Consider the following 12,893-nt stretch of genomic DNA (forward strand, 5'->3'; position numbering starts at 1 on the left):
AGGCTTGACAGCCACAGCTGATTAATCCATCTACATATTATCACAGTTTGCAGCTAAATTGACGCGAAAAATCAAACCAAAACATTTATTGGTACATACTATTGATAGTTAATGTTATTTTTATAATTAAATATTAAAAGGCCCGGTTAACCTGTTCAGAAACTTTTTATTTAATTCAATAATATAACTTTTAAATTTCAAATAACTTATTAAGGTGTTGAATAAAGTTTTTCATTATGAAAACTGAAAGTACTTTTAAATTTGCCAATCTTTATAAACAATTAAGACCGTGAATCATACTCAGCTTAACTGTTATTTTTTTCAAAATATTTTTTTTTCTAAACAATCACTTGTATTAAACCGGCTTAAAACTATTACCTACAATTATTTAAAACTATTGTACTATATTACAACTAAAATTACTTAATTAAATCCTAATTATACTAATTCTAAATGCATTTAAAGGAACTGTTTTTTTGCAGGGGCTTTGAAAAAATAATGAATCGGACAACGTACAATAAAGTACTAAATCAAACTAAAAAAGAAATAACGAACGCTTTCTAGTAGAATACACTCTGCTTCTTAAGATCCTTAAAAATGGCAAACAATTTTGATGTCTCTTTTTACACAAACGCATGTTAAAAGACTTTTTTAAAGGTATTTGATTTGGTAACCTTTAATTGTTATATTGTTTACCTTTTCTAAGTACCGAAACAAATAGATTTTACTTGAATATTATAAACAAAAGAACGCAAACTTAATACCTAAAGCTGAATGATATAATTTCAATAGTAACGGATCCTGAAATTATTTGCATCTAATAGAAATTGACGAGTGGGGCGCTCCTTTACCTTATTATTTTTAAATATTTAAAACTAGACTTAAAAACAAATAACTTATAAAATCTTAGTGCATAATCTTAATTAATTAAATTTATAATTACATTTTTTATTGTAAGTGACTAAGTAGAATAATACTGAAGGTGATATTAATTACGTAAAAATGTTTAAAGTGTGAATGTTTTCTATTAAGTTTCAAAATGTGCCTGTAAGTTAGCCTGAAGTTTTCTACGTTCAGAGCGAACCGTCCTAGCCATCCAAATAGCCAACACGATGCAAAGAACCTGAAAATTAAATAAAAACCTTTTTTAATATTTTTTTAAACCAAAAGCTTTAAATATAGTCGTTTAAAAAATATTTACCTCTATCAAAGCAAATATAATTCCAGTCGATATAAAAATGTTTCCTTTAAATGCTTTCTTCTGCCTTAACGCTTCCTCGCAGCCGCGCATGTAATACGACCGGTCGGTCAAACAGTTGGCATGTAAGTGACGCCTAGCGCCGCCCTCGCGCAGCGGATGTGCGCGTGCGCAGCAAGACGCGGGGATGTCGCGGTGTATTATAGCGTAGTCTTGTGGGCCGTCGACACCGCAGCATTGGTTCTAGACAGACAAGAAGAAGTTTTTTTATTTGTACTCAATAAGATTGACATCTATTTTACTAATTTTGTCATAATTGTTTATCGTTGTCAAAAATTCTTATGTCTTGCAAGCAATACTTCTAATTCTATATTTGAGGCTCAATTTTCCATCAATTTTTTTTTTAACTTTTCAAATGACTCCTTACATCAGACTGCAGATCATCCCAGAAGCTGTGGTACTTGGCGGTTTCGTCATCGATGGTGGTGTTCCTGTAGAACTGCACGCGCAGCTCGCTGCCGCCCCCCACCCACGCGCTCAGCACCGCGCCCCCCACCCCCACGATCAGCTCCACTGACACCAGGAATATGAAGAAGCCTGCATGCTGGGGAGTAAATTTTATTTGTAACTTCAAATCAAATGAAATCAAAAGTCATTTATTTAATTAAGGCTACTAAGTGGCACTTTTTGAAGGTCAAATCACATTGGACAGCACCCAATTTCGCCCTTCACCGTTTCGTAACCATAAATAATTTAAAGTTTTTATTTAATACCTTTCGAAAGTACTTTCGAAAGATTATATTTGAATGACCCGAAGGAGGACGAGAAGACAACTTTCTTTTAATAATGAACCAAATATGCTGAACTCATTTTTATACAATATTTATTTTAGTAACTAACGAAGATCGCACGACTGCCAAAAAAAATAGATTTAAATACTCCAAGCCCGGTTAAAATCAATAGGTAACAAATAGTTTAGTAGAGAATAATTAAAAACTTTAATAAAATACTTAATACCACATTTAATAAATAAAAGGAATTAAAAAATAAATAAAACAAAATGCTGCATAAATGTAAAACATAATCTTTATAACAGCGGCAAAATAAAAACCATATTTATAAATTTCAACAATCTAGCTATTGCAGTTCGTGAGATACAGCATAGCGGCAGACGGACGGACAGCGGAGCCTCAATAATAAGATTCCGTCTTTACCCTTTAGAAAGGCAACGGTAAAAATCATCTAAAAAGTAACTTAATCAAAACAACACACACACACACACACACACAAACACAACTGTCACTATTATCATCATTAGTAAATCCTTGAAAGCTAATTAACTATGTACAAGGATGGTGTGTTTAATCGGTAGCATATTGATCGGGTCGTGTATGAGCGCCGTGATGGCAGGGCCTACGAAAATATTGTCTGTATCAACACGAGTATCGATCCCACTAGTCTGATTCACATCGTAATGATAACTTGGGATTTTTTTTCGGAAGAGGTTTACGTTTTGAATTGTTGTCGGATTTTAAAATTATAAGTATTATGATACGAGCAAAAAAATGAAAGACTCGATAAATAGCTACTTATTCTATCATTCCTCTATTTAAACATATTGTATAGGTGACGTAATTAAAATAATTAAATGATACAATGAATCTTCAAAATATTTTGCCTATCTTAACTTTTTGATGTAGTCTGAAAACATTTGAGCTAAACTTTCAAAGTTAATTCGCATTCGTAAAATATTTCACGTGTATTTAATTAACTCAATCCTAAATGCTCAATAAATTTATATTCCATATGATACAGTTATTAAAAAAAACGAGTCAAAAATCAATAAAGACCTTGAAACTGAAGTTATACTTTAACTTCCAACAAAAAAACTGGACTCTATTAAAAACAACATTTACGCCACAATAAATTAATAAACAACAACAGAAAAAACAAAACAATAATCACTTTAAAAAAATCAACTCGCTATTGAACACAGACCTTAGCAAGTATCAAAAATACACTTACCACATAAAGTGTCTTAAGATGTTCTCTTAAAGCTCCGATGCAGCCAAGAATGGCGGTGATGACCAGCGCCAGGCCGATGGTGAGTAGAAAGGACAGCACCCCCCTGGAGAGAGCTGACTGCTGCTCCGGCTGCGACTTCTTATCTCGCATGTTGATCACGCATACTGCCATCAAAATCAATCCGAAGATCTGAAATATGAACAAATGTTTAATATTACGGTATCAGTGAGCTACAAGGAGAAAAAAGGAAAACGGATAGTCGAGAAGTGATAAGTGGTCGATTAAATTCAAAATTTCAGACAAAAAAAACTACAATGAAAATAATGAAAGAACAAAAAATGTTGTAGCAGCAACGTTACGAATTTAAACTTCACGCTGTTCTAAAAAAAAAAGTTTAAGAATTTAAATTTATAGAGCCAACGACACTAGATTCTAAAATAAAAAAAAACAACACCAGAATGTTTCAAAAATAAATTACGAAATCCAATAACAAAAATATTAAAAAGATACGAAAATTTAAGAAGAAACTTATAAAACATCAACTCACAATGCAAATAATATTGAAGAGAGTTAAAAAGAACTTCATGCAGCGCACACTTCTCGATTTCATTTTGTTGAAGCCGACTTCTAGGGCTGTGTCCGTTATGGTCGGAGTGGACATCGGAAGTGAAGGCTTAGGACTTAGGGCTATAATATCGATCAATGCATTTGACGACCTACCGGTGATTACTCGTTAGGGTACGGTAGCGAGCGGAGCGGGCAGCGGGCTTGTTAAATATGTATGATTCATTCATTTCAGTTGGATTAAAGGTGTTTCTTAGGATTTGCTTATGACATTCAAAAGCAAATTTTATCATAAGGGAAAATTGACTTGCGTCGACCGCGGGCCCGCCTGCTACAAATCGTGTCAGTCCTGGTTATAAACTATTTGTGTTTTATCTCAATCCGTACAGTGGCTTTTGCGTGAAGGAGGAACAGACATACATTCAAACGTTTATAATATAAGGAGATAGTATTAGCATTTGATTTGGAGCCCGTATTATGACAGAATGATATTTTGAAACTGCACAACTAGTGTCGTATTTGATTTGAACCTGATAAGAGATTAATTTCTTTTTTCTTTTTTTGACACTAGCTTTTGCTCACACTTTCAGGGACCACCGCATGAATTACAGTGTTCACAACAAAAGTTCTGAAATAATTTCTAATACCACTAAATACCAAGTGCGGTTAAAATCTGTTCAAATATTTAGTTTCAATCCGCTCCGCTACCCTCTCCGCTACTACCACGGTCGCAATAAATAGAATGTGGGAACCCACGTGTCCACGTACCCACACTTCAGGGTCCGTCTTCACCAGTCTTTGTTTTCACACAACATTATTCATGCAACCGTAATAGCTCTTGTCTTTAACGTCATAAGAACTATATTCCAATAAACTAAACTTCTTCGACTTTGTTTTAAAATTCTTTGTTATGACTACCACATTAACTTTGAAACTTCTTTCTTGGTCGTTAAGGTGCAAACTCCTTTGTACATCATATAATATTTTTGCTATGTATTAGTGGTACTGTTATTAATTGACATGACATATCGACCGGCCCCTACTAATATAATTTATGCACTTTTTCAAATAGGTCACTTTATAATTGTGTGACGGCACCGTCACGCGGTTGCTTGTCTATTTCTAACTGGATCAATATAATAAAACAACAAGCAATAATAACAGACCGCGAAGCCTTTTCTACATGAATAAATCCTTAGGAAAATGCGGCTTTCTTTGTTATGAAACTGAAGGAATAAAATATGTTGCTTAAGATTACCTCGCATTTAAATATTATGTAGAAAATGAAGCTCTCTTAGTAACATAAGCGTTTGTATGTATTGTTGATAAATCATATATTTTGATATTGATAAGTACTTATTGAGCCTACTGCCTAGCCCATCAGAGAAAACATGACCTGCTCTCAAACAACAAAAGCTTTCGCAATTGTTGTACAGACAATATAGGCCAAAAATATTTCCTAAACGAATATTGTGATCTATTACATCAGACCTCTCATATGCAAGTCTGTTCTTAAACCAATCAAAGCTAATTGTTTTTCTTTCTAGTAGGCCTAAAAAGAGCTTCACCCTTATTTTGTTACTAATTACTAGTTGTGCAGCTTTCAAATGTCATTCCCATGCAGAAGAATTAAGAAGAATCTTCATAGTCAACTAGGTTACAACAAAATATCTCTCGTCCATCTTTAAAATAAAAAGTGATAATGATAAGAATATCCATCATCAGTATCTACTATAGTGTAAGTACATCTATAGTCCATATACCAAGGAATAACAAAACAACTAGACAAAGGAGTTAAATAAATGAAACGACATTTTGCATATAGAATGTTGTAATTGCATACAATTAGTATTTAACCGTGTGCCGGTACACCTGCACGCTGTTCTTCAGGTGGCTCGATACCCACATAGCGAGGACGATGCTGGCCGCCTGCAATCAATATGCCATTTACATTTTTAATATTATTTCTGCTTTAGCTGGTGTTTTTAGTATGATATTGCATGAAGAGTTACAAAGAAATTAAGAGATTCTCATGCCTATCAAAATAAGAATAAGACATCCACAACTTTGATTTAGGATCTCTAATTAATAGTTATAAGATACATAAGTACTTTTTTTTTAATTTGATGAATAGCGGGGTTGTCGTAGTTAACCAGTCAGTCAGCTGACTTGAATGTTTGTGTCTTGATATAAGGAGAATTTTTTTACTGCGGAAGTCGTTTCTTTTTATGAAATAAAGAAAAAAATATTACTGAAAAAATTACTCAAGCAATGATAAAACCAATCAGCCTGTAGCAACTCCTTCGTAAATAATCGAGTGAACCAGAAATACTCGCTGCAACTGTACAGGCTGTATGGTGGCCGGAGGGGTGTATTATGCATGGGGACGAAGCAGCATATTAAAGTGGACGACTTGACGTAAATATCACGTCACGAACAGCCTTCAACTTTTCAATAGAATGCAATGGAAACAGTTGCGGCGTAGAATAAGCTCTTTGGGAATATGTCAGGAAGTCTTTTCTATCTTATAGATGGTGATGTAAAATTGATTTCTAATTTATTTAAAGCTGTTTTAAGTTTGAAAGCACCAATAGAAATTTGAAGGACAGCTAATCTGAACATACTTAGTTTAATTTTTTTTTGGGTGGAGAGCAAAAAGGTGTATTGAAAAATCGGTGTAACATTCAGTTTAGACTCCTATGATATATAAAATGAATTCTAAAGTACTTTAACTAAAAGAATCAGTTATCAAATGCATAACCTCGAACCAAAAGCTGATGACAGCGACACCAAGTAACCAGTCCGCATCAGATCGCAAGATGTCCAGGATCTCTTCCTCACAGCCATCTTTGTAATACGTCATGGACCTGGGCAACGAAATAAATATTATTTCTTCCATCCTACTTCCTACTAATCACGCAAAACGCGAAAATCTGTATGCATGAATGATTGTTACTCTTTCACGGTAAAACTAATAAATGGGTTAAGGATATATTTTATCCCGATTTTTTGTTCCCTTGGTATCACTTTCGTTTTGTACGGGCGGGCCCTAACTAGTCTTAAATATGTTATTTGCAATAAATTGGCATAATATATCAACTCAAAATATAGAAAAAGATCATATCAAGAAATAGATGGAAGGACAGTAGTAAACACAGTGCAGTGGTACTGAAATGTTATTTGCTACCATCATTTTATGGCCAAAATTCAATTTTCATTAAAACACTTTTTAAAACGTTTTTTCTCTAAACTTACTCAACGCAAGACTTGTAGAGTAGTTTCCTCGCGTTCTCAGTGCGGGCGTTGTAAGCTCTCGGGCAGCACGACAGTGTGATCTGATGTCCTAAGGCCACGTAGTCTTCAGGACCATTGAGACCGCAACATTCATACTAAAATCATTACAAAAAGAAGGTTTTTTTTATTATACCACAAAGTGTTACTGTTTAAAATCTGATCACGCTTAAAAGAGCTCGCAGATTTAAAGCAGCTTTGTTGTAGAAGATGATTTTATGTTGTCATTTTTATAAGAAAATCTAAAAGAAGACAACTTGGCTGCTCGCAAGCCAAAGCACGCTAGCTACTTTGATTAAAGTTTTAAATAATATTAACGACTCGAAATGATGCAATCGACTTCAATTACGACAATTTTCTTCTATTTTTTTAATTCTCGTGTAACTTCAAGCTATTTCTTTTAATAATCAGTACATACTGATTTGACATCAAATTGCTAGCATTTCGGAACTCCGGAGTTTTCCTGTACTGGTCTGATTTTTGAAACCCAGTCACATTTTCTTGCGAAAAGGTTAAGTTACAGAATTAGTAGTTCAAAATAGTTCCCTATCATCTCTTACTGTAATCTGCAGCTCATTCCACAGGTCGTCGTGCTGGTCCTGCTCCTCCGCCGTGACGTTCCTATAGAAGTCTTCTCGGATCCAGTCGGTGACCCTGAACTGCAGGCCGAAGCGCTGCACCGACACGTAGATCGCGATCAGCAGCTCCAAGATCACCATTATCATCACGAAGCCTACGTACTGGGGGAGACGATGATGGTGTAAATCTTGATGATGAAGATGATTTCATAATCAAATAGCTTCGGAAAGTGCGGTTTAATGACAGCATTTAATAAGACAATTGTAATTAGAAAAGAGAGGTCAGCAATTGTGGTGATATAGACGACCACTGAAGATTTGTAACAAATAATTATAACTAGAATGTTGCTTTTACAGACGGTGAATTTGAAGAATGGATAGGTACATGATGGCTAACAAAGTTTGGTTTCAATAGTCGGTGACGCGTAGTCGAAAATGAATGCTAAATCTCAGTCATTTCCAAAAAACCTTCACAGTCTCCCTTCCTCTTACCGTTGATTCAACTTACCAAGTACAGCATCTTAACATTCTCCCGTCCAGCACCAACACAGCCGAGTGTCGCGACCCCGATGAGCAGCAGACTGGCAGCGAGGATGATGACGTCGCCGGTGACGGTGCCCGTCGCCTGCTCCTCGCTGTACTGTCTCAAGACTCGGATGTCTACCACCGCGAACCCGAAGGTGCATAGTGCTATCAACTGGTGACACAAAATCTGTTGTTAATTTGTTCAATGAGAGGCCTACCTAGAGTGATGAGGGATTTGGTTGAACTAATTAGGTATCTTGTTGTATTAGTGGAAAAGGGACTAAAACGTATATAGTGCTGTCTCGCTCTCTGTCTTACTTTCGAAGGTGGTGGAACCCTTGTTCAACTAATCCGACCAGATCAAATCATGATCGAAGCGTTCTCTGATCAAGTTCAATCAAAAACTTTTAATCTAGAATATAACTTAGGTCACACACAATATTTTTGTGAATCTCAGATTACAATCTGCTATTATATTTTAAATACTGGTGCGCGATGTTTTCAGATGAAATCCTTCGATAAAATTTTGCGTGCATATTGGGTCTGTGAATCGGACATCATCAATTTGTCATCCCTCAAAATGTTGGTCTACCACCAAAAAATTATGTAATATTTTCTTGACTAGATATTTCTTAAGAATAACTTATATGGCAACGTTTGCTGGGTCTGCAGCTAGTTTTTCATCAAAATATATCAGAATCGATAATACTTCGTGACAGGTCGCATGTCGACAATAGACATAGGCTGGTTGTTTTAGAAACAAATAACAGGGTAGCTGTTACCAAGCCCTTTTCAATTGTCTAACATGTTGATAACCACTTAGTGTCGGTGTTGCATAGTAAATTGATGGTTAGGCAATATTACACATATTATATGAAAATGATAGGTATAGGTTTGATTAAGGTTAAGGGACGAATTAGTATAACTGGAGGTTTTCGAAATATGTCATGAGTGATTAAAGTAAATATCAAACATTAACAATGATTAATTTGTGTGATACACAATTACTTATATGTACTTGGTCTGGACTTCATATGCGACTTGACTATTTGTAAAACCCCCCGCGATAATAGGGTTAAATTCATTTGTACGGCAGTCGTTATAAAAAAGAAGGCTCTGTAAAATAGGCTTAAAGCAACCGTTTCTCAACTCCGAATTCTATTTATAGTATTAGTTGTCATAGCGGCAATAGATCTTGCGTGAAATGTCAAATTACAGCTGTCTAGCTATCACGGATCACGGTGCAGCCTGATGGTGAACGAGTGAACAGAGAGCAGTGCCTCACTAATAAGGTCCAATTTTTCCGGAATCCTAATAAGTATGCTTTTAGATCATATTCATATATCAATTATTTCGCCATCATACAATATAAATGCGCAATTTTCCTGATAGACCGTCTTACCCTATATCGCTCCGATTGGCATTTCCTATAAATTTATAATAAAGGGATCGATATTCCTTTGTTAGAGCTTGCAACTGGCGATGTAGGACGGTCCACTTAAATGAAGGCAATCATATTCCGTTTTACGGTACGCGTATTACTAATTATATCTGCAGTGTAATACGAGGCAGTTATAAAAAGAGGTCTTTTGTAAGTTTTATATGACGGGTAAACTCAAGATATTGAAATTCCATAGGTGAATAATACTAATTGGTTGGTATAAGTTTTTACTATTTAGTTAAATTGTATTAGCCCTCTTTGTATAATATATCATTGGTAACAGTATTTAATTAAATACTTGGCCCTATTCTATAGGTTTTAAAATTAATGATTAAGTGAAAAGTTTTATAAGGAGCATTCGCACTTTCAGAGTATATTTATGTAGGTAAGTACATAAGAACTTAAAAATGGTTTTTTAATCATTCATAATCTTAGAAGGGTTAGCAATGGCACACGCATTTGTACTCACTTTTAACACTTTACTTATGTACTTAGATAAGTGCACTGTTAAAGTATTTTAGTCATTCTTAGGTCTGTCAACAATGATACTGTAATTAATCTGTGTGATCAACGAATGCTCTCTGGGTGTGTTTATGCATGTGCTTGAATGTCTGTGAAACCCCCGCGACACAAGGATTAAGTTCCTGAATGCGGGAGTCGTGAAAAAAACTGTCAAAATAAGTAAATATAAAATCCATAAACACAATGATGATTATACTCCAGAAAAAACGACTTGTTGAATATCTCTATTTCTTATTTATCCTAATGAACGAAAATCAAAATAGAACGATTATAATACAATGACTGATCATTTTGTTTACATAGAAATATCCTATAAGTATCTAATTATGTAATGGTGAATGAACTATGAAAAAAAACTCGCGACCCGGTTGAATCCGACACTAGTCTTGCTATTCCGATAAATACACTTAAGTAAACCAAACCGTGTTATTAAAATAAATAAATATGAAAAAAACAATAATAAAACACAAAATACTTACGATACACAATATATTGAACACAAGCAACAGAACTTTAGCGCATCCTTTGCTGATCTCTACAAAATTCAACATCTTGAACGGTTTATTGTATGTCTACATGGTATCGTGAACATAATAATATGACATTGAATGAGGCTCACCATAATATTCCCTGCTCTATGGGAACCTACAGGTGAATGATTAAATATTTAGAAGGCAGTGTGGTAGCCTGCCGTCTGGCAACATCGATCCAGTGTCGCAACTGTCTGTAAATTATTGTGATAAGGTAAAAGCACCTATTACGGAGGTATTTCGCAACATTTGAAAGTAAGAAACAAAAATAAGCATTTGTAGGTATTTCTAAAGGTGGAAAAAAATTCTATCGTTAAAAGTGGAATTTATATTTTGTACTGCGGTTGAGCCTATGATTCTGTTGATGATATTTCTTATTTAAAAAAAATATTTAAATAGTCTGGTCGATTTTCCCTAATACGGAGGTAAAATTTTGCTCTGATCCTATTACTGCGGTAGACGGCTCCTAATACGGAGGGTCAGAACTTATATTCATTAAAGTTCCGTACAAATAATATTTATTTAATAATATTAATGTGTTAGTAAAAGTTTTTCCTTTATTGAAAATTGATTTTATTAAATTGCGTAATCAAATTAATGGTGAATGTTTTTTTTCCATTTTGAGTAACTCTGACAATGACATCTAATATGTATGGGACCCAAATACGGTTAGGCCTAACGGCGTATTGTCATGGCGTAACATAAAGCTACAGGAAACTGTATTCCCTTAAATTCAAATGGAAAATTGTTGAGAATCAATAGTATTCGAGGGTTTAAATCACTTTCCCCGGCACCCGCAGTTCTACAAAACAACGTCTATGGATAAAACTGAAAAATAAGGTATAATTATACCAAGTTTCATCGAAATCGAACAGTTATTTTTCTCGTGATGCCTGAACATACAGACAGACAAAATAAATTTTAATCACATATTTGGGTTTGGTCACTCGCTGCTGTTTATTTTTTCAATATTTTCAGTGTACAGAATTGACCCTTCTACAGATTTATTAAATTTATAGATAAATGAATAGAACCGTAATAGGAGATCTTAGAACCCTACACGGAGTTACCTGGAAATAATTACCGCCGTAATAGGAAAACTACTCATGTTTTCGATAATCCTAATTCTGACCCATAAATATTTCGATAAACAAAAGAGTAAAAATGCTTAATCAAACATTAACAGTTTTTTGGCTCAGATTTGTAAAACTCAAGTCAAAATTTATACAAAATAAATGTTTTGTGATAAATCAAAATACACCTTCCCATTTTTGCCTCTTCTAAGAAACTAACATTTTTTGCTCGACAGTTTTCAAATTTAACTAGATTTCCAATTAAAAACACATACCACAGAATATGGTTTCTAAGTTATGTGATTAATAATTATTTCAACTAAACTTGAAACTAATTGAATAAGCTAATCAATTGAAAGTTATAAACAATTAAACATGACCAGTACTTTTCCTATTTCGGAGTCATACCACCGTATTAGGATTAATTTTCAAAATATGTATCGTATTACGGCGGTATTTTATTTTTAATTTTTTTGGTAAAAAATGACTTACAAATATAAAATAAGCTATTTAAATAATGAGTGTAATAATAAGAAAATGCTATAAATAACAAAAGAACAAACTCGAACGGCATCTTAATACGAAAAACTTAGTTTCTAAATATTTGTGTACTTACTTTTGTTGTTCCGTGTTTGTATGGAAACACCTCTCACGTCGATTACGTTACAGAGACTGATTGATTTTGTTGTGTTGTCTATGTGCTATAATTGCAAATGTCAGTTAAGTCATAAAGTAAAAGATTAAGAATAAATAGTTCCGGTTTTGGTCTACCTACACTGGATAAAACGGGAATAAAACGCGAAAATAGAAATACCACCGTAATAGGAAGCGATTTTGACTACCGCCGTATTAGGAGCGTTTACCTTACTGCAATTATGGAATTAAAATTGCATGAGTAAGTTCTTTTGTTTTTCTTTCTATTATTTGTTGTATTGTGTGAAGGCTGGAGTTTTGTTATGCTACTGATGAGGATACACCTTAATGGTCTTTGTTATTTTATTTTTAAATACAGCGGGTTTGGCGTCCAAACGGCAAACTCGTCTGATGATGATGATGAAATCATGAAAATAAACATAATTATACCGTAAAATCTTTTGAGGCCTACCAATACCTATTAAACTAGTACTGTTATGAGTTAAATAAGCA

At 34.2% G+C, this 12,893-nt stretch overlaps 2 protein-coding genes across 2 annotated transcripts; both read right to left on the reverse strand.

Annotated features, from left to right (window-relative positions):
- Nucleotides 1-1,009: 1,009 nt before the first annotated feature.
- LOC113504578 (23 kDa integral membrane protein-like) lies at nucleotides 1,010-3,981 on the reverse strand. Its single transcript, XM_026886948.1, has 5 exons — nucleotides 3,771-3,981; nucleotides 3,224-3,412; nucleotides 1,626-1,802; nucleotides 1,202-1,441; nucleotides 1,010-1,123 (listed from the first exon to the last, which is right to left on the reverse strand). Exons 1-5 carry the CDS (start codon nucleotides 3,882-3,884, stop codon nucleotides 1,028-1,030), a joined length of 816 nt encoding a protein of 271 aa, XP_026742749.1. The 5' UTR covers nucleotides 3,885-3,981; the 3' UTR covers nucleotides 1,010-1,027.
- Nucleotides 3,982-5,600: 1,619 nt separating this feature from the next.
- Nucleotides 5,601-10,695, reverse strand: LOC113504673 (23 kDa integral membrane protein-like). Its single transcript, XM_026887090.1, has 6 exons — nucleotides 10,624-10,695; nucleotides 8,165-8,353; nucleotides 7,639-7,818; nucleotides 7,043-7,176; nucleotides 6,549-6,654; nucleotides 5,601-5,716 (listed from the first exon to the last, which is right to left on the reverse strand). Exons 1-6 carry the CDS (start codon nucleotides 10,693-10,695, stop codon nucleotides 5,633-5,635), a joined length of 765 nt encoding a protein of 254 aa, XP_026742891.1. The 3' UTR covers nucleotides 5,601-5,632.
- Between the last annotated feature and the right edge of the window lie 2,198 nt (nucleotides 10,696-12,893).

This window comes from Trichoplusia ni, chromosome 22 (assembly GCF_003590095.1).
Source record: "Trichoplusia ni isolate ovarian cell line Hi5 chromosome 22, tn1, whole genome shotgun sequence".
NCBI classification, from domain to species: domain Eukaryota; kingdom Metazoa; phylum Arthropoda; class Insecta; order Lepidoptera; family Noctuidae; genus Trichoplusia; species Trichoplusia ni.